Source organism: Boleophthalmus pectinirostris, unplaced genomic scaffold, assembly GCF_026225935.1.
Source record: "Boleophthalmus pectinirostris isolate CB_2022bp ecotype Guang Dong unplaced genomic scaffold, ASM2622593v1 HiC_scaffold_20, whole genome shotgun sequence".
NCBI lineage: Eukaryota > Metazoa > Chordata > Actinopteri > Gobiiformes > Gobiidae > Boleophthalmus > Boleophthalmus pectinirostris.
This window is the reverse complement of record NW_026571153.1, coordinates 3724198-3746857: the sequence shown is the minus strand read 5'-3', so window position 1 is coordinate 3746857 and position 22660 is coordinate 3724198. Positions and strand designations below refer to the sequence as shown.

Below are 22660 nucleotides of genomic sequence, written 5' to 3'. Positions count from 1 at the left end.
GCCACGGCAAAGGCTCGGCCCCCCCAACAATCACATCCCCATGGCGACAGGCAAGTCTCCAAAAAAAGTTACACAATGCGCCTTAAAATGAACCCTGTCTAACCTGTCTGACGCACTTTAAATTATCATAAGCATAAATTAGTTCAAGCATTAGGAAATTCATGTGACTCATCGTATTATATAACTGGTGTTTTGTTTGTGTGCTGAGAGTAATAGTAAAGACAGATTTTACTGCCCTGGTATTTGTCTTTCAGGCTCACTCATTCAAGCGCTGAGGTGCCTGCCCATTGTGATTTTACTGATTACGTCTCTTTGTCTCTACAAGATTCTGGTGATGAAGGTTAGAACTATATTCAGATCATTATATTTTTAGAACAATATTTAAAGTTCAATTTGTGTTTTTTTTTATGTTTGACAGAAGAGACCGTCACCCCAAACAAGACAAGATGAGATTGAACTTCAGAATGTAGAAAAATAAAGGTTGTATAGAGGATTTTCCAAAGAAAGAGAAATCCAGAGACTGTTTGTCCTTTTTCAAATGTTGCACCTCCTTACTCTGACTTTCCTGTCCTGAAGTAATTTATCGACCAATGCGTCAGTCTTTAGGCTACGTTTATATGAACAGAAGACGCAAAAGTGGCGTCGCGTCTTCTCTTTTTATTCCGCGTTTAGACGAGCGTTTTCGAGAGGAAATCTGCGTGCGTAAGGTGACGCAAAAGTGTGTGGAAATCGATCGGGTATACAGAATCCGTGTGTCAGTCGTTCGTTTGTTTTTCAAAATAAAACCAAAATTAAGAAAACGAAAAAACAACTTTTTCTTCATTATTTGTCTCCAAAACCAAAATGAAAAAAACAGATAACAATTTGTTTTTTCAGTTTTCGATTTTGTGTTTAAATGAAAAATGGAAAAAATGGATAACGACCGAATCCAGTTTCCGTGATTTAAACTGTGATGCTGGACTGAACCAGGACTGAACCAGGACTGAACCAGGACTGAACCAGGTCCGGGACCAGACCGGGACTGAGAGCAGGACTGAGACCGGGAACAGGACAAGGCGGGGTCTGAGATCGGGACCACACCAGGACCAGACCATGACTGAGACTGGGACTGAGGCCAGGACTGAGGCTGAGACCAGACCGGGGCAAGACCGGGACTGAGACCAGGACCAGACCGAGACCAGACCGGGACTGTGGCCAGGACCAGACCATGATTGAGACCGGGACTGAGACCGGGACTGAGGCTGGGACCAGACCGGGACAAGACCAGGACTATGATCAGGATCAGACTGAGACCAGACCGGGACTGTGACCAGGACCAGACCAGGACCAGACCATGATTGAGACCGGGACTGAGGCCGGGACCAGACTGGAACCAGACCTGGACTGAGACCGGGACTGAGACCAGGACTGAGGCTAAGACCAGACCGGGACTGAGACTGGGGACAGACCGGGACCAACTAACCGGACTGAAAATGATTAGTCCTGGTGTAACCCTGTTTTAGTCCTGGTTTGGTCCTGTTTTACTCCTGGTTTGGTCCTGTTTTAATCCTGGTTCAGTTCTGCATCACAGTTTAAGTCACGGAAACGGGAAACGATCATTATCCGTTTTTTCCATTTTTCATTTAAACACAAAATCGAAAAACTGAAAAAACAAATCATTATCCGTTTTTTCATAGACAAATCAGTGTGTTGCTAAATACTTGTGTGATATTCTAGGCCACAGGTGTCAAACATACGGCCCGGGGCCAGATCCGGCCCTCCAAGACCTTTAATGTGGCCCTTGGGTGATTTTCTACTAAAATATTTTAATTATATTTTTTATTAAAATCTTGTTAATTTTCTGTGGTGTTTATCACAGCAGCGTCTCCAGCGTCTCTGTACGTGGCCCCTCCACCAGAGCAGCACAAATGAAGACTTGTCTCTTTCCAAACGCTCTTAAAGGACGATCGTTTTGACTGTTGACCGTGACACCCTCATCAGAAAAATGTCCAACATGAGAAAAGTGGAGCCGAGTGCAGGATTTTACAACAAAAATTGAGTTATTCCTGTTTGCAGACAAGTTCATGTTAAAACATTGTGTTGAAATTGATTTTTTCTTAAAGTTTCAGGTTGTTCATAATATTATAAAATTATTGTAAAGAAAGAGTTCATCAATTAAAAAAGATCTCTGTAATAGATTTGTGTTTCTCTGCACAAATATTTGAACTTATTGTTATTTTTGGGGTTTATATGACATGAGTTTTCTGATCCGGCCCCTTTGGGATCAAAGTAGTTTGGATACGGCCCCCGGACCAAAATGAGTTTGACACCCCTGGTCTAGGCCTATGAGTTAACCATTTATGTACTACAATTCTTTGATTTATAATGTACCAATCACTTGTATGAAAATGAATAACCTCTGTGTGTTTGACAACTGTGTGCAGTGTCCTATCGCTCTAGTGAACCTCGAGATGATTCCTCACATGAAGCCAACTCCCACTGTCACACATGCAAGAGTTATGATGGTGTCTGACCTAAGGCACCTCCTGATTGTTAATCATGTTTTATGTGTTTATACTATGCATAGCTGCGTCAGTTTCTTATTATGTCTTGGCTGTTTCCCCTTCCCCTTGAGAATTATCATTCTGTAACTAGGGCCTCCTAATGAAATAAAAAGAGGAGAACGGCCTTGAGTCATCAGAACGTGTGGAGACTGTTGGTCTGATGCCCACTCTCTGCCCGTTCTCCTCATGAGTAAAACTGAATTAATCACACACAGTGTTTATTTCTATAGCACCTTCCAACAACCAAGGCCGACCAAACTGCTGTACAACATTAAAACAGGATAAAAAACAATAAACATCATACAAATAGGTCAATAAAGCACATTACACCATTAAAATAAAGAAAGTGTCACAGGGCCACTAAGTGTTAAAAGCCGTTCTAAATAAATAGGTTTTAAGTTTGGCTTTGAACAAAGGCATAAACGAAAGATACAGGGATTATGCAGGCGGCGAGGTGATGTATGTGACGTAAACGCGTGCACGACCTGAGCAGATGTGACCAGAGCAGTGTTGGGAAGGTGACTTTTAAAATGTAATCCCCTACAGATTACAGATTACATACCCCAAAATGTAGTTTGTAACAGAATCCATTAAATTACTTAAAGTGAGTAACGTAATCTGAATACTTTGGATTACTTGATTTGCTGTAGAGAAGCAAAGACGAGGAAACTTAACCGTATTAAAAATATTATTGATAGAAGAGGAGACACGTCCGCGCAGCATGGTTTAGTCCTGTTAAATCCTGTTTTAGTCCTGGTTTAGATCTATCTTAGACCTAGTTTTAGTACTGGTTTATATCTAGTTTAGACCTGATTTTAGTCCTGGTTTAGATCTAGTTTAGACCTGGTTTTAGTCCTAGTTTAAATCTAGTTTAGACCTGGTTTTAGTCCTGGTTTAGTCCTGGTTTAGACCTGGATTAGATCTAGTTTAGACCTGATTTAGTCCTGGTTTAGTCCTGGTTTAGACCTGGTTTAGATCTAGCTTAGACCTGGTTTTAGTCCTGGTTTAGATCTAGCTTAGACCTGGTTTTAGTCCTGGTTTAGATCTAGTTTAGACCTGGTTTTAGTCCTGGTTTAGATCTAGTTTAGACCTGGTTTTAGTCCTGATTTTGTCCTGATTTTGTCCTGGTTTAGACCTGGTTTAGTTTCCAGCAATGAGTGGAATTACAGAAAAAAAAAAAAATACTACTAATAATAATAATTATAATGTGAAAACAGGAAAATACCACCGCGTAATCCATTTATTTCAACAAAGTAACTGTAATCTGTTACTCGCCAACACTGGTTTCTAGATATTCTGTAAAAATGTTAGATTATTTCAACAATAATTTATGTCAAATGTTTAGGTCACCCTGTATTATAACCTACAACATGCTTTGATACACACATGACATCAACATTTTAGGGAAATTTTACCGATAAAGTCAAAGATGTCTGAATAAACACGGCCTATTCATTACAAACGGACAGCCCCAATCAAAAACGCAGATAACAAAACGAGACTCAGACACCTTTCACTCAGGCACCTTTGTGCACAAAAAAAAGGTGATGGGGGGGGGATATAGCCCAAAATGTGAAAACAGGAAAATACCTCTATGTAATCTATTTATTTCAACAAAGTAACTGTAATCCAATTACCACTCATTGAAACAGTAACTGTAACTGAATACAGTTACTCATAATTTGTACTCTGATTACATAACTCCGGTACATGTAATCTGTTACTCCCCAACACTGGACCAGAGTTTTGCGTCTTGGGCAGTGTAGACGGAAACACTACGGTGGAGCTGATCCCTGCCAACAGTAAAGAGCGACATAAATCGTCATTTGTTTAGGTAAAATACAGAAAAGCTGCTCGAAAATGACCAATACACAAAGAAAATACTGATTATACTGACTCACATTAGTGCCGAATGCATAAACATTTTCTTTAATTATGCGCTTGTTTCACAAACCAGGGATTCACGTTTCTCATGTTTTTAAGCCTGTGTGACACTGATACTTTGCAGTGACATCGCTCTGGGAGTGTCCCACACGTATCTCTAAGGTGGAATTTTCCACAGTCGCCATGGAGACACAACGAACACAGGCGCAAACACAAAACGTTTAAATTTAGTTTGAAAGATTGTCTGAAACCCCAAGAAAAAACACAAAATAAATGTAAACAACACATTTTCTTTTTACTTTATTTTATGCTTCATTAAACTGTTGCTATAGTTTTGGTTTTATATGGATGAAGCCAGAACAAATATTACCCATTAACCAGGACAAACCCTTTGAGATACGCCTGTAAAATGCAAAATGTACCTAGAATTCTGACCTGAACTCAACCTTTTGTATGATTAAAGTTCTTACATAACTCAAAATTGACTCTTGTGAGCTTTAAGTCACGTCAGAATGTTGTTACCTCATCGTAAACATGCCTGGAGTTGTGTTTTGTTTCCTTCACATTTAGTTTTAGTAACCTTTTATTGTCGAGCTGTCTACATCTCCAAAGCTCAAAATCTCACCTGAACCACACACGCAGGCCGCTGTTGCTGCTGTGTACTTTGGCAAGACACATCACCAACCACAACCACATAAAGTAGAGCAGGAACTGGTTGTGCCACGACATTAAAAAAAATCAGGTTATCGGTTGTGTAACCAGTTTACTGTGACACGTAATGAACATCAGAAAATAAACATGCCAATTAAGACAGTAATTAAAGTGAGGGTGACTTGAAAAAACTGCCATCCATCCATTTTCTTCTGCTTATCCGGGGGCAGGTCGCAGGGCATCAGTCTAAGCAGGGACTCGAGGACTTCCTTCACCCCAGACACGTCCTTCAGCTCCTCTGGGGGGGACACCGAGGATTCCCAGGCCAGCCCAGAGACATAGTCCCTCCAACGTGTCCTGGGCCTAAATCGGGGCCTCCTCTTGGTGGGACATGTCCAGAACACCTCCCGAGGGAGACGCCCGGGCTGTCCCCTCCTGAACCATCACCTTAACGTGGTGGAGGGGTTTGAGTGCACGAATGATCCCAGGAGCTGTGTTGTCGGGGGCTTCGTACTCCTGGTAGAGTCACCCAAGGCGAACAGGTCTGGGGGGACGGGTCAGACTAAGGCTGCGTTCAGACTGCAGCCTGAAGTGACCCAAATCTGATTTTTTGGCCCCTATGTTCCTGTATCTGATCTTTTAATGACAGTCTGAACCACACAGATCCGATTTTTTCAAATGTGACCCAGGACACTTGGATATGTGCTCCTGAAACTGATACATATCTGATCTTTTGACATGTGACTTCAGTCTGAACGGCCAAAGTGCATTCATCCACCTACACGTTATCAACAAGACACAAACGTCACTATTCTGCGCTGAAGTAGGTGAAAATAGTTAATGAACTCTGTGTCACTGAAGCGAAGCACATCACCACTCACCACTCACGTCTACGTCTCCACATCCACACGTTCCTTTCAACGGACGTCGCTGCCGCTGTCCCACAAAACACCACGACCAAAAACCTCGTCCTTCTCCTTCTCAATCTCCTCCTTAAAACAAGTAAGTTGTTCATGTTCTGGCTCCGGTACGAGAGGAACTTTAAAATCTCCAGGTGCTCGATGCTGCGTCCATGTTTGGACAACTTCTGTAAACACAGAGACGCTCGCTGCGGTTGACGTCGTCATGTCTCCAGTGTCACATGTGGGACACTTTTGGACGGTTTAATGTTCACACTGGAGTCACATACAAGTCGCATTTAATTGGAAATGTGAACGACCTCGCAAAAGCATCGGATTTCACAAAAAGCCCTGCAGTCTGAACGTAGCCTAAGAACAGTTCAGAAGCCCCATGATGAGTACATCAATGAGGCCAGTTATGTCGCCCAGATTGGCATCACCGAGGCCCCACCCTGGAACCAGGCCTGGGGTGGGAGCTCGACGGCGAGTGGGCCGGTGCTGAGAGATCTGGGCGCAGTCGTAAGACGGGGGCCTCAGTGACCGGATCTCCGGACATGGAGACTGGCTCTGGGGACAATAAAAAACTGGGAGTGCGTAAGTGCAGGTCTGGTCCTGGACCTGGTTTAGTTTTATGTTCATTTGCAAACACGGATTTCTGATTTTTGGCAAAATAAATGAAAATTTATGCTCCTCTTTACAGCTGGCAGGGATCAGATTAGTCAGAAATTGTGATAATACTGTTCGAGTCCTGGTTTAGATCAAATTGGTCAAAAATAGTGACAACTGGGATATTTCTTGTAAAAAAAAACTGGGACAAATCACTTGTTTTGTATAAATCTGCTGGGACAGGGGACACAGACTCAAACCTGGGACTGTCCCGGGTAAATAGGGACGTCTGGTCACACTAGTGTTGAGATTCAGTCCACGAGATCGAAACAAGACGAGATTTTGATACACCATTCGGTTCATAATTTTTGATTCACAATTTACACCCGGTTTAGGCTGACTGGTATAAATAATATTGTGAAAAGAGCGTGTAACGTTGTGGATTCTCGTGTCACTCATGATGTTCACCGATTTCTGTATTTTGGCAAAACAAATGACAATTTATGCTCCTCTTTACTGTTGGCAGGGATCAGATTAGTCAAAAATAGTGACACTTGGGTAATTTCTTGTAAAAAAAAAAATGTGACAAGTCTGTGGTTTTGTATAAATCTGCTGGGACAGGGGACACTGGGCTCCAGACTGGGACTGTCCCGGGTCAATAGGCACGTCTGGTCACACATTGCTAACTTGAAAGTTCAGAGTTGACACTTTTGAAGGAAAATTCACACTTCAAATGGACTCACATGAAGCTTGTGAAACACTGAAGGGGACTTCCTGTGTAACCACATGTCATCACTTGGGACTGGGTGTTCTCTAACTGTGCACAGTGTTGTTTTGTTTGTGTTTTTTTTTGTTAAATCCTCACAAAATTTTAGTATAAAACCTTAACAAAGCCTGTTTTATTTTATCTAACTGTAGAACTGAACAGACAGACCAACAGTAGAAGGAGTAGCAACCTTTTCGTTTTAGTGTTTATGGCCACAGCTAAATGCATTCACGTAAACTCAACTTCCGCACCGTGTATTCAAGAAGAGTCACCATCATTTACTTTCGCAACACCATCGCCGTGAGAACGCAGCCCAGATGGCACGGAGTCTGTACTAGACTTCCAGCGCGTTTCAGCCCTTCAGAGCAGCTCACAGGAAGGAAAAGACTGCGGTTTGCTTCTGCTCAGAAAAGTACAAGACGGTTCAACGTCAGTGGCCACTCCGTCTCGGCTGTGTGCAAGGGGCGCGGCGTGGAGGGCTGGAGACCACAGCTGAAGCGCCGTGCAGCACAGGAACCAGACCAGAGCTGAAAGATGAAGCTTCTACTCAGCAGCCTGCAGTTGGCCTCTCTGTGCGCGCTCTCGTCTTGGAGTAAGTCAATAAAATATATTCTGACATTGAATTGTGGAACTTTGCGATGGGAATGACTTTATATCGCGTGAAAAATATTGAATACTAGTAACGCTGATGTTGAATAAGTTGGAAGTTAGTGCGTATGTTAGTATACTTATGGTCCAAAGCAGGAAAAATGATCTGACAAAGGCTTTTTTGACGAAACATTTAAAAATTTTAAAAAAGCTTTTAGACATTGGTGACATTTAGACATTTTTTCACTTTTATGCATATGGAGTTAACATTGTAGGAAGCTTGTGTGAAAAAAAAGAGTAAAGCTGAAATAATCCATACTTAAAAGTGCACTATGTAAAGTCGGTTGGGTGTTCTTCTCACCTCCTCGTTTCTATGGAAATACCATTGCTCTGTTTAGAGTAACAACAACAGTATGACATTTAACAGCTTCACCTTACACGTATTCAGTCACAGGTGGTTTTATTGCACACAAAAAAAAAAAAAAAAAAATCTGACCTGTGATTTGGTCTGGCTTGGTCTCCGTGAAGACACAAAGGTTTATTGCCACACTGTGAAACATTCCAGACGAAGCAATAACATGTTTGTTGAGAAAAGCATGATGGACCCTCCAACAGGAAAGTTACACAATGCACCTTTAAAGTGGTAGTGGGGTCCGGTCAAATGGTAACGGAGGGAAACAGGCAGATTTTTGACATTCAAATGTCTCTTATTCAGAAACTAGAGGAACTATTGAAATAAGTAAAGTATCAGAATGTAGGAAAGAGTTACACTCCAACAGGGTCAAGTTAAACCTGTGATATTCTTTCAAGTTGTTGACAAAAATTTTTAAAAACTCATGTCGGTAACGGAGGGAATGAAATATGCAGCACTTTTTGGGCAATAAATCCAAACAGTGATAACTCTTGGTTCTCACTTACATATCCTTAACAAACTGGTTTGAATATTTGCTTCTTATAGTTTTCTACCATATGGTACAAGATTAGGTTGAAAAACCTCTTACTTTTTGACTGAGATTTTTTATTAATAAAGGTCATGGTAACGGAGGGAAAAGTAACAGAGGGAAAATTGCAGGATTTTACATAATTTGTTGCTTTTTTCTTCCGAATACTTTAATATTACTTCAAAATGAAAGGAAACTATTTCTATAAAATATGTCAGTCCTTCCAAGCAAATTTTTATCATTTTAAATACATTTTTTTTGAAAAATCATGTACCTTCATCAACAGTTCAAAGATGGAATAACACAAGATATGATGAAATACATCCATTTATTTACATGATTTTCAGGTCTTTGAAATTTGGGAAATAATTTTTGTTCCATGTTTCATACATGGTCTGTTTAAAACATGTAACTTTAGAACCAAAAATGGTACAGAAAAAAGGTGAACAGTTTCATAAACTAGAGTACATATGTATCTGTTCAATACATTTTTATATCAGATGAATTAACTTGAATTTTTGGCCTTGTTGTTTACTTCTGCTTGACCGGGTCCTGTAGTAGTAGTTGTAGTAGTAGTAGTAATAGTGGTAGTAGTAGTAGTAGTTTATTTTCTTCAATCATGTACTTAATCATGTTTTTAATAGACTTTTACAAACTTTTCACATAAAACCAGGGGGTATTCAATTATTTTTTTCCACAGAAACAGAAAATATTGTCAAAGTCGGGGCCAAAACGCTTAACTCATTTCTAATATTAAATGTATTTCTTTATAAAAAGTCGTAAATATAATTGTTTTGACGCGCCGCTCAGACCGCTAAGAGTTTACGTTATGACTAAGCAATGAAAAAGTAAGACAGCCTTACAAAAAAAAAAAAACACCTCTAATAAAAACAGTGCAGCTTTAGGTCACACATGAGGTAAAATGATAAAATACGTTTATTTTGTGATTCCAAATGAGTCAAATAAAGCGCCGTACGTGATTGTAGAATGCCCAAGTTTGCGTAAAACTTTGACCGAAAGGGTTTAAGCTGAGGTGAAATCGCTTATAAATGCCTAAACTTTACATTACAGGTCAGATCTGTGGAGAGTCGCGCATATTTACAGAAGGAATTGTTGTATTTTTGAGCAATAGAAACTGTTAATGTGCTGTAATGAATAAATTCTAGATCGTTATGTTTAATGTCATGCGCAATAACTACGCAATAACATGAATACAAAGCAGACTCTTCAGTAGAAAAGTTGCTCAGTGCAGCTTTAAACCACGGTGGAATACTTTTTGTTGTATGAATTTATAAAATCAAGGTGAAAAATAAATCAGATGAACAGTATAGGACATTGGAGAAGAGTACAGAACATCACTTTTACTTTAACAGCCTACACAACAGAATCTGAGAAAATAAAAGGGAAAGGTTTCTTTTTTTCTAACAAAGTTTCCATTTCCTACTTGCAACCAAAATATATATTACACGTTTTAATTTCAGAACTGGGCTGTGTGGTTTGACTCCACAAAACACCGAAAACTAAAAATCAAGTTGCGATTTTTGCGAGGCATTTTACATTTTTATTAGTAGAATAGAGTTTTCTTCAGAGTTTGTAGAGGCCAAGTTTTGTTTTTTTGTTTTTTGCAGGGTATTTTTTCTTTGCAGAGGAAATGTTTTGTCGGGCAAAGTGCAGTATATTGTGTATATTGTGTTGTTGTTGTGGTGTTTATCCGTGCGTGTCACTTAATGCTTAGTACAATTCAACTACACCTTATTTAGCCTTAACTAAGCATGAACAAAGACTTAATTAATAATGAACAAAGACTTAATTAATAACGATTCACGCTTAGTAACTACTTAATTACTACCTTAATTAGCACTTGCACTTAATTTGCCTGTGCTGTAATTAGTTACTCATAATTATTTCATACTTAATTACTCATGAACTAACCATTTGAGCATTTATTAATCATTAATAAGGTATGAGAGAATGATTTACTAATAATGCAATGCAATGATCATTCAGGCAGCTGTTATCTGTTAAGTCTTTTTGAGAGCTTTTCTAAAGTGAAGACGAATTATCCTTTATTAAACATTTACTAAGCGTGAATCATTATTAATTAAGTCTTTGTTCATTATTAACTAAGTCTTTGTTCATGCTTTATTAAGGCTAAATAATGTGTAGTTATTATAAAATGTTACCCAAAATTCCTTGGTTTTATTTTAATTTAATGTGTCGGTGCGCCCCATGGAGATAGAAATTGTGAAAATAAGAAAACAAACACAAAAAAAACAAAACTATTTTCTTTATTATTTGTCTCCAAAACCAAATGAAAAAATGGATAATGATTCGTTTTTTTCAGTTTTTGATTTTGTGTTTAAATGAAAAATGGAAAAAACGGATAATGGACTGAACCAGGACTAAAACAGGATTAAAACAGGACGGAGACCAGAATCAGACCAGGACCAGACCATGATTTAGATCGGGACAGAGACCAGGACTGAGACCAGGATCAGACCGAGACTGAGACCAGGACCAGACCGGGACTGAGACCAGGACCAGATCAGGACTAGAGCACGATTTAGACTGGGACTGAGACTGGGACCAGACCGGGACCAGAAGAGGACTGAGACCAGGAGTGAGACTTGGACCAAGAACTTAAAACGGTTTAGTCCTGGTTCAGTCCGTTATCTGTTTTTTCCATTTCTTATTTAAACACAAAATCGAAAACTGAAAAAACGAATCGTTATCTGTTTTTTCATTTTGGTTTTGGAGACAAATAATGAAGAAATTAGTTGTTTTATTTTGAAAAATAAATGAATGAATAACACACGGATGAATAATAAATTTGTATACACCACTTTAAAAAAAAACAACAAAAAACGCTGCATTTGGCTTTGTGATCTGACAGTATATTTTTAGCTAGATTTTGTCGGTTAAATGACAATTCTGCCACCTGCCGCCGATCAAATGTTGACTCCAGAAAGTCCCAAATCTGCCCACTTTCAGAAATCAGACTCAGCATTTGTGACGAGCGTAAAAACTTCTAACGTTGTCCGTGAAAAGTCTGTACAAAGCCATTCGTGTGTGACATTAGTGATGGTAAACGGTCGGATCAGAGTCCTGTATTCTGACGATGCATTTAAATGAAAATAGATTTGTTACACTTTTATTTATCACTGATCAGTTACTCTAAACTAACATTCAGAATACGTTTTCTCGGGACATGTGTTCACTTACTTCCCAACACTGTATACAGTATTTTTACTTTCTTAAAAGCTTTGTACTAGATTTTTACGGTCTTAAAAACGTGAAAAACACAACTAATTCTTTATAAATAGTTTGTAGAGGTTAAACACTATTCCTCACTTACCATATTAGTCTTCAATATTCTTAAAAAAAGTGTTGTACTTGATTTTTATGGTCTTAAACACGTGAAAAACGACAACAAATTCTTGATAAATAGTTTGTAGTGGTCCAAAGTTATTCCTCACTTATTTTATTAGTCTTCAATATTCTCAAAAAAGCGTTGTACTTGATTTTTACACTCTTAAAAATGTGAAAAACACAACAAATTCTTTATAAATAGTTTGTAGTGGTTCAAAGTTATTCCTCACTTATCTTATTAGTGTTTAATATTCTTAAAAAAGTGTTGTACTTGAGTTTTACGATCTTAAAAACATGAAAAACACAATGTGATCATTTTAAACAGTTGGTAAAAAAACAAAAACAAATACAAATTTTCATTCTTGCATTAACACAATGGTTTACTTGGACCATCAGAGGTGTATACTGCACGTAGGTCCGCAACATGTGTTTTATATAATTTCTAATCTTTTTGTAATTATTTTATTGACTATTTTGTTCCAATATTGCTGGTTCAATTTCTGTTTTTATTTTTTAAAAACTTGAGTACCATATTTTTTGGACTTTAGTCGCAGGACCACCCAAACCATGAAAAAAAGTGCGATTTATAGTCCGAAAAATACGGTAATACTAATTGTGCAGAGACACGATCGCTCAGTCAACAATAAAATATCCTCATTAATGTTAATGATAATGACGATAATAATGATCAAATCCACATTTATTTTGTGATTTACGAATAATGTTTATTAGGCAGTGTTGGGAAGGTGATTTTTAAAATGTTTTCCCCTACAGATTACAGATTACACACACCAAAATGTAGTTTGTAACAGAATCCATTAAATTACTTAAAGTGAGTAATGTAATCTGAATACTTTGGATTACTTGATTTGCTGTAGAGAAAGCAAAGACTAAGGAATCTTCAACATAAAATGTTTTGTCTGAAAATTAATAAAGAAAGAAAATAAAAAGCCCAGACTTTACTGAACCAAATTAAAAAATATTATTGATAGAAGACGAGGAGACACGTCCACGCAGCATGATTTAGACCTGTTACATCCTGTTTTAGACCTGGTTTAGATCTAGTTTAGTCCTGGTTTAGATCTAGTTTAGACCTGGTTTTATTCCTGGTTTTATTCCTGGTTTAGTCCTGGTTTAGTCCTGGTTTAGACCTGGTTTAGACCTGGTTTAGATCTATTTTAGTCCTGGTTTTAGACCAGGTTTAGATCTATTTTAGTCCTGGTTTAGATCTAGTTTAGTCCTGGTTTAGATCTAGATTAGATCTGATTTAGACCTGGTTTTAGTCCTGGTTTAGTCCTGTTTTAGACCTATTTTAGATCTAGTTTAGAGCCGGTTTAGTTTCCAGCAATGAGTGGAATTACCGAAAAAAAAAAAGGTGATGTGGGGGGTTGAAAACAGGAAAATCCCGCTGTGTAATCCATTTATTTCAACAAAGTAACTGTAATCCAATTACCACTCACTGAAACAGTAACTGTAACTGAATACAGTTACTCATAATTTGTACTCTGATTACTTAATTCTGGTACATGTAATCTGTTACTCCCCAACACTGGATATTGGTTTGTGACTTTTAAAATATGGGTCCCCAGAAAAAAAGTTTGGGAAACACTGATTTAAAGCTACGAATGAATGAGAATAAATGAACGTGAAAAGGCATGTTTGTAATGTTGTTTTCTTTTGTTGTATTTCTCTCTACAGGTGTTTCTTCAGAGGTCGTCGTTCGCCAAAGTAAAGACGTCACAGTTGAGGAAGGAGCTGCAGCTAAAATCTCCTGCTGCATTGAGGGGATTGGATGGAAAATAGTTACCTGGCTGAAAAATCAAAGTGTTATTGATACGCAGAGGTTAAACGAGGCTAAATGTTCATTCTTAACATTAGAGAACATCACAAAAGATCACGAAGGCACTTATTTCTGCAAAGTAACAAAGGACATACCAATTTTAGAAACACTGTATGGAAATGGAACCGTCCTCACAGTGAAATTTAAAAACGAGACATCACAGAAACAAGGTAAGAGCAAGTTAAAATAGTAAAAACAAACAAACAAAAAAGAAATCTATAAAAAGCACTACGTGTATCTGCAGAAAATCATGATGCATCTCAGAATGTTTTGTTTTGCCAACAGAGATTGGATCTGGCGATGCTTTAAATAACGTTCCATTATTCGCTGTGATTGCCGTGGCACCGATACTCCTCATCGCTCTCATCTGTGTAATCTGTCAGCGAAGAAAACGAGGTACGTGACATTATTTACGTTTTACACTTGTATATTCAAGTAGTAAAAATGCTGTTGAACCTGTCCTACTTTGCTGATGGTCCAGACGTATCTCTCACTTACCGTCCACGATTAGTTTAAAAACGTTTAATTTCAGAGGCCAGAGCGGACAGCAAATAACAACAACTAGGATGCTAACAGCGCACCAGCTTTAGTTCCTGGTTTGTGCCAGACGAGAACGTGTATGACGGTCCACGGCGGTCTCATTTTGACACCGGAGAGCTGCTTTTACGGTCTATCTGCAATGAGGCAAACATGAAAAAAAAACAAAACATTAGATGCAGAAAGAAAGTAAAACATATGTAAATCAGTGAAAAAAACTGAAACAAAGTCAAAATGCGTTGTAATTTTATGATTTTGTATTATAAGAATCAGCAGAAAGGTTTGATTGTTTGATTCGTTTTTATTTTTGTGCCAAGAGAGAAACAATAATCATGTTTACTACATACACATTGTAAACAACAGAAAAGCACATTTCTCGAAAAGGAGTTGGAAGAAGAAAAACTTATTAACCCAACCCTGTTCATGAAAGTTTCAAAATGTATGTGGTTGCTTCTGTACATTGATCACGGAACTTAACAAATATTTACTTATAGCAAAATAAATGACATATTATGCATACAAAATATAATTTTAACCCCAAAAACCTTTTTTTTCATTGTGCACTGTACACATATATATATACACATACACATATACATATACTTACCCATATACATACACCCATACATAAACACACACTGATATATATATTATACTTTTTTTTTTTTTTTTTTTTGGTTTGGACACAGTACCGTATTTTTCGGATTATAAGGCGCATTAAGTGGAACAAAACAGATAAGTTTAGTTTCTAAACTTCTAAAGTCCTGATTTAAACCTGGCTTAGACCTGGTTTACTCCTGGTTTAGTCCTGGTTTATTCCTGGTTCAGCTCTGGTTTAGTCCTGGTTTTAGACCTGGTTTAGACCTGGTTTTAAGCAGCTTTCTGTATTTTACCTAAACAAATGTCAGTTTATGTCTCTCTTTACGGTTTGCAGGGATCAAATTGTTCAAAAATAGCGACACCTGGGACATTTCTTGTATAAAACTTGGACAAATCAGTGGTTTTGGATAAATCTGCTGGGACAGGGGACACTGGGCTCAAAACCGGAACTGTCCCGGGTCCACGGGAACGTCTGCTCGCCCTAGTTTAATCACAAATTGAAAACACCAGGATCAACATTTGTGAGTTCACATTTTGGAAATGTTATGGCAAAGAACAATGTGGTCCACGGGAAAAAATTGACCATTGCGCTGTAATAATTTTGCTTTGTATTATGAATTTTTGAGTTTCTGTTCTCACGAGACCATTTTGTCTTCCAGTCCAAGCCGCCAGAGTGATCTACGAGGTCCCGCATTTTGACTCCGAGACACCAGACCCGGACAAAGGCAGCACGGGATCTAGAGGCTCCTCTCAGTGGGTAAGTACCGATAAGGCTACGTATCATGAAGAAGTTGGCTATACGATACATACCTCGATACAGTGCGCTTTCGATTCGATACGATATATTTCAAATCGATATGCTTCAATGAAAAATAAAGGCTAAATCGTGGCTGTGATACTAAAAGTCTTGTGCAAAGTTCATATGAAACACTAACATTTTAATCCTAAAAACTGTGAAAATGTCAAATGTGTCGCATAAATCTGTGGTCCCCAAACTTTTTTGAGCTACGGACCGGTTTTATGTCTGATAATATTTTGCGGACTGGGGGGAGGTGGGGTGTATAGAAGCGCAGCATGGTTGAGTCCTGGTTTAGACCTAGTTTTGACCTGGTTCAGTCCCGGTTTAGTCCTGGTTCAGCTCTGGTTTAGTCCTGTTTTTGTCCTGGTTCAGTCCTGGTTTAGACCTGGTTTAGTCTTCTTTTAGACCTGGTGTAGACCTGGTTTAGACCTGATTTAGTCTGGTTTAGTCCTGTTTTAGTGTTGGTTCAGTCCTGTTTTTGTCCTGGTTTACCTCTGGTTTAGACCTGGTTTAGACCTGGTTTAGACCTGGTTTCGTCCTGGTTCAGCTCTGGTTTAGTCCTGGTTTACCTCTGGTTTAGTCATGGTTCAGTCCTGGTTTAGTCCTCGTTTAGTCTTGTTTTAGACCTGGTGTACACCTGGTTTAGACCTGATTTAGTCTTGTTTTAGTCCTGGTTTAGACCTGGTTTCATCCTGGTTCAGCTCTGGTTTAGTCCTGTTTTAGTCCTGGTTTACCTCTGGTTTAGTCATGGTTCAGTCCTGGTTTAGTCCTCGTTTAGTCTTGTTTTAGACCTGGTGTACACCTGGTTTAGACCTGATTTAGTCTTGTTTTAGTCCTGGTTTAGACCTGGTTTCATCCTGGTTTAGTCCTGGTTTAGTCCTGTTTTAGTCCTGGTTTACCTCTGGTTTAGTCATGGTTCAGTTCTGGTTTAGTCCTGGTTTAGACCGGGTTCAGTCCCGGTTTAGTCCTGGTTCAGCTCTGGTTTAGTCCTGTTTTTGTCCTGGTTTAGACCTGGTTTAGTCTTGTTTTAGTCCTGGTTTAGACCTGGTGCAGTCCTGGTTTAGTCCTTCTGGTTTAGTCTTGTTTTAGTCCTAGTTTAGACTTGGTGCAGTCCTGTTTTTTTCCTGGTTTACCTCTGGTTTAGTCCTGGTTCACTTCTGGTTTAGTCTTGTTTTAGACTTGGTTTAGACCTGGTTTAGTCCTGGTTTAGTCCTTCTGATTTAGTCCTGGTTTGTTTTGGGGGATTCATCACATCGATCACCTCACAAATCGCATACCCCCACTTAAAAAATAAAAAAATCACTACACTGCTGTACATGGGGAATTTAGCAACGTCTTCTCAGTTATTGCCTGGTTTGACTTTTAGTTTTTTTTTTACAAAAACCACATATAAAAGGAACTCGGAGTTTGTTTGGCATCGTAAACAGCCACATACTTCTAGACATGGTGTTAGCATGTTCCTCATTTAAGTTCTCTGGAGGATGCAACTTCCCTTTTGTGGGAAGATTGAGAAATTTTAAAATATTTAGGAATTACTGAGAATGGCAATGATATTAAAAAAATTCTACAAAACCTAATGTGCTGATGAGAAAGAAACCTAACGTGCTGCTAATTTTCCCACGGACAGTTGTCGCTAACGTTGGGGAGCTAACGTTGTTTACGCTTAGCTTTTTGTCTCACTTTAAAACACTTTGGACAATTTTCTCTTAGTTAATTCTTTTTTACAGCTACACCAGGTCTTTTTTATTTATTTATTTGTTTATATATTTATTGACACGGATAATGCAGTCACACACAGTCAAGCAACTTAAGGTGACCTGATTTTCACAATATAAAACTGAGACATCCCCGGTTTGTTGTGGTTGGTAATAAGAAAATTGTGAAATGAGCGTGTAAAAAAAAAAAAAAAAAAAAAGTTATGCATTCGTGACAAACATGTGAGTCAGTATAGTCACGTTTTCTTTGTGTTTTGGTTGTTTGTGAGCAGATTTTTTTTGTATTTTACCTAAACAAATGATAATTTATGGCTCTTTTTACTGTTAACAGAGATCAAATTGGTCAAAAATAGGGACATCGGGGACATTTTTTTTATATAAAACTGGGACAAATCAATGTTTTTGTATAAATCTGCTGGGACAAGGGACACACAAGCTCAAAACTGGGACTGTCCCGGGTAAATAGAAACGTCTGGTCCCCGTACAAACAACCCATACAGAGTGTGTAGTGCTAATTCTCAACTCCTGTCCTTGTCGGGTTTTTCGGGACATTCACACACGTACACAAAAAAATACAGATTTATTTTTAACTCGTATGATTTTTGGAAGTTTAGGAAAAAACATGTTTGGCTATGTCCTAATTAGAGATTGATGGATATGGGTTTTTTCACGCCCGGTTGTTTAGAATCCAGAAAAACTCTGATATTTTGGGGCCGATATGTGCCAGTTTGTCCTGTTAAATCCTGTTTTAGACCTGGTTTAGACCTGGTTTTAGTCCTGGTTTAGTCCTGGCTTAGACCTGGTTTAGTACTGGTTTAGTCTTGGTTTAGACCTGGTTTAGACCTGGTTTAGTCCTGGTTTAGAGCTAGTTTAGACCTGGTTTAGTCCTGATTTAGACCTGGTTTAGTCCTGGTTTAGACCTAGTTTAGACCTGGTTTAGACCTGGTTTGGACCTGGTTTATACCTGGTCAGGACCTGGTTTAATCTTGGTTTAGACCTGGTTTTAGTCCTGGTTTAGTCCTGGCTTAGACCTGGTTTAGTACTGGTTTAGTCTTGGTTTAGAGCTAGTTTAGACCTGGTTTAGTCCTGATTTAGACCTGGTTTAGTCCTGACTTAGACCTAGTTTAGACCTGGTTTAGTCCTGGTTTAGACCTAGTTTAGACCTGGTTTAGACCTGGTTTACCTGGTTTAGACCTGGTTTGGACCTGGTTTATACCTGGTCAGGACCTGGTTTAATCTTGGTTAGACCTTTTAGACCTGTTTAGTCCTGGTTAGACCTGGTTAGTCTGGTTTAGTCTTGGTTTAGAGCTAGTTTTAGACCTGGTTTAGTCCTGATTTAGACCTGGTTTTCCTGTAGACCTAGTTTAACCTGGTTTCAGTCCTGATTTAGTCCCAGTTTAGACCTGGTTTGTACCTGGTTCAGACCTGGATTTGTCTTGGCTTAGACCTAGTTTAGACCTGGTTTTACTCCTGGTTTAGTCTTAGTTTAGACCTGGTTTTAGTTCTGGTCTAGTCCTGGTTTAGACCTGGTTAGGACCTGGTTTAGTGTCCGGCAATGAGTGGAATTACCGAAAAAAAAAGAAAAAAAAAAGGGATATAGCCCGAAATGTGAAAACAGGAAAATCCCGCTGTGTAATCCATTTATTTCATCAAAATAACTGTAGTCTGATTACGTAACTCTGGTACATGTAATCTGTTACTCCCCAACACTGGTTTCTAGATGAGATTATTTCAACAATAATTTATGTCAAATGTTTTAGGTCACCCTGTATTATAACCTACAACATGCTTTGATACACACATGACATCAACATTTTAGGGAAATTTTACCGATAAAGTCAAAGATGTCTGAATAAACACGGCCTATTCATTACAAACGGACAGCCCCAATCAAAAACGCAGATAACAAAACGAGACTCAGACACCTTTCACTCAGGCACCTTTGTGCACGTACCGGCGTGTTTGTTTAGTAGTGACTAACCTTTTACAAACGCCCACGCATTCATGTGTTTTTGTCACATATGAATAGGCCAAAACCTGCTACTCCAGAAGCTCTAATCTGACATAACCCAAACCCTAACCTACTTTTATGTGTTTCATTTCAGTGCCAAGTCCCAGTGTACGAGTCCTTTGACTACTTCGAACACACGGAGGCCAAGAAAAGTGGATAAGAATCGGATACTCCTCTCCCTACTGTGCAAGATTATTTAGTTTCGACAGATTTTGAATTTTAAACGTCACTGAATTTCAAATCAGATCAAATCGAACTTTATTTATAGAGCGCTTTTCATACATAAAGTGCAAATTTCTCACTCAACTCTGAAAAAAAAATTTTTATTCTGAATTTGAGTTGATATTCAGCACAAATATTTTCAAACACTCAAATTCAGTCAAAATTCAAAGTTTAAAATTTGCTGTGAAAATCTGAATCTGAATTTTGAGGGCTTGAAAATATCCGTGCTGAATATTTAAAAGCTGAAATTTTTATTCTGAATTTGAAACCTATTGAAAAGTATACTTAAAATTTCAGTAACTAACTAAAATAACTCTTAAATAAATATTTTTTCAGAGTTAAAAAATTCAAAGCGGCATTTAAAATAAAAAAAATCTAATGGAACAAATTATTTTCCGTTACTTTACCCTGTACTTTTAATGTGTATGTAAATGTGTGTTTATTGTTGTATGAATTTTCCATGCCTGTAAATATTTCTCAATAAACGTTTGTCATTTTTTTTGTTCCCCAACATTGACAGAATTATTTTAAGAATTGTTTTAGTGAACGGTACTGATTCGAATGCAAAAATTTGGGTTCAGTTTCATTTCGTGCTTTATATTTTCCATTTTAACAAGCGTATCTCAGAGGGTTTGTCCTGGTTAATGGATAATATTTGGTCCGGCCTCATCCATATAAAACCAAAACTAGCGCAGACCAGTTTAATGAAGCATAAAATAAAGGAAGGTGAAGTCATTTCCGTACAAATAATGAGAAGGTTCAACATTTGTGAATGATGGGTTTGGAGATTTCTGTCAAAAACGTGAAAAAAGTGAATGTATAGATGGATTTTCAGCAGCATTTCCCACGTTACAAAGAGAAGTTGTGGTGGTGTTATTTGCACAAACAGAAGTGAGAACGGTTTTTATGGATCAGGACACTGGTGCCCATCACTGAGGACCAACTTATTACTTCAATTGGAACTCTTCAGGGTTTCTGTTTAATTTGTTGTTTTGTTTGTTAGCCATCTTAAACTCGCGAACTTAGCCTCTTGTACCGTTTCCCCTTGTTCCCACGGTCTTGGAAATCCTGGAAAAGTGATGATAGAAATTGATAATGTCATTTTTCAGGTCGCGAAAGGTCATGAAATTTTGTAAATTAAGGGTCTGTTTAGACGAGAACGCTTGCGGATAAAAAACACTAAATATTTTATCGGAAGTGCCTTTTGTTTAGACGGTGACGGCGTTTTTGGGGCTTAAAAACGCAAAAATGTGAAACTACCCTCCAGAGCGGAAAAGTTGAACCACCGTAGTGTTTCTGTCTACACATGAAGAAAATAGGTGTATCATTTGTTCATTTGTTTTTCAATGTAAAAAAAAAATAAGAAAAAAAAAAAAACAGCAATTTTCTTCATTATTTGTCTCCAAAACCAAAATGAAAAAACAGATAACGATTTGTTTTTTTCAGTTTTTGATTTTGTGGTTAAATGAATAACGGCTGTTTCCCATTTCCGAGACTTAAACTGTGATGCAGGACTGAACCAGGACTGAGACCAGGACCAGACCAAGACCAGCCAGGACTGGTTTAGTCCTGATTCAGTTCTGGTTAGGTCCTGGTTCAGTCCTGTTTTAGTCCTGGGATCAGTCCTGGTTCGGGCCTGGTTTGTCCCAGTCTGGTCTCGTCTCAGTCCTGGTCTGGTTCTGGTCTTAGTCCTGTCTCAGTTCTGGTCTGGTCCTTGTCTCAATCCCGGTCTCAATGCTGATCTCAGTCTCGGTCAAGTCCCAGTCTGGTCCTGGTCTCAGTCCTGATCACCCGACAGTCTACGCGGGTGCACCTCCGGGCCCGTCCCGACACTCTTGGTTCAGTCTGGTTCAGTCTGGTTCAGTCTTGGTTCAGTCCTGGTTCAGTCCTGGTTCAGCCCGGCATCGTAGTTTAAGTCACGTAAACGGGAAACGGCCGTTGTCCTGTTTTTTTCCATTTTTCATTTAAACACAAAATCAAAAACTGAAAAAACAAATCATTATCTGTTTTTTCATTTTGATTTTAGAGGCAAATAATGAAGAAAACAGCAGGTTTTTTTCTTTTCTTATTTTTGGTTTTATATTGAAAAACAAATGAACGAATGAAACACTCAGTTAAATTTTTGCTCACACACACACACACCACGTTCCCTTGCATGTACCACATTGGAACACATATCACATCACAGTTTTGAATGGTTGTGTGTAAGAGAAAAGTGCTATATACGTGTGTGGTGTTTGAATGTGTTGTTTGAATGTGCGAAACAAAAGTGATTCATGTGCGAAGTTAAAATTGTACGTGTGTGACCTTTTTAACTGGATGTGCGAGACAAGTGGTGTATGTGCGAAATAAAAATAGCTTATGTGTGAGTTTTTGACAGACGTGCTCATGACAAAAACGGTTTATGTGGAAACTTTTCATGTGCCAAAAAAAAAAGAGTACACATGTAAGCATTACATGTACCGGAGTTACGTAATCAGAGTACAAATTATGAGTAACTGTATTCAGTTACAGTTACTGTTTCAGTGAGTGGTAATTGGATTACAGTTACTTTACTGAAATAAATGGATTACACAGCAGTATTTTCCAGTTTTCCTGTTTTCACATTTTGGGCAATATTTCCCCCTTTTTTTTTTTTCTGGTAATTCCACTCGTTGCCGGAAACTAACTAAACCAGGTCTAAACCAGG

At 38.4% G+C, this 22660-nt stretch overlaps 1 protein-coding gene across 1 annotated transcript; it reads left to right on the top strand.

The window, feature by feature from the left end:
• Window positions 1–7409: 7409 nt before the first annotated feature.
• LOC110173727 (uncharacterized) lies at window positions 7410–20482 on the top strand. The gene is made up of 5 exons (XM_055156542.1): window positions 7410–7941; window positions 13946–14257; window positions 14373–14483; window positions 15884–15981; window positions 19844–20482. The coding sequence occupies exons 1-5, from the start codon at window positions 7884–7886 to the stop codon at window positions 19907–19909; spliced, it is 645 nt and encodes a 214-aa protein (XP_055012517.1). The 5' UTR covers window positions 7410–7883; the 3' UTR covers window positions 19910–20482.
• Window positions 20483–22660: the final 2178 nt, after the last annotated feature.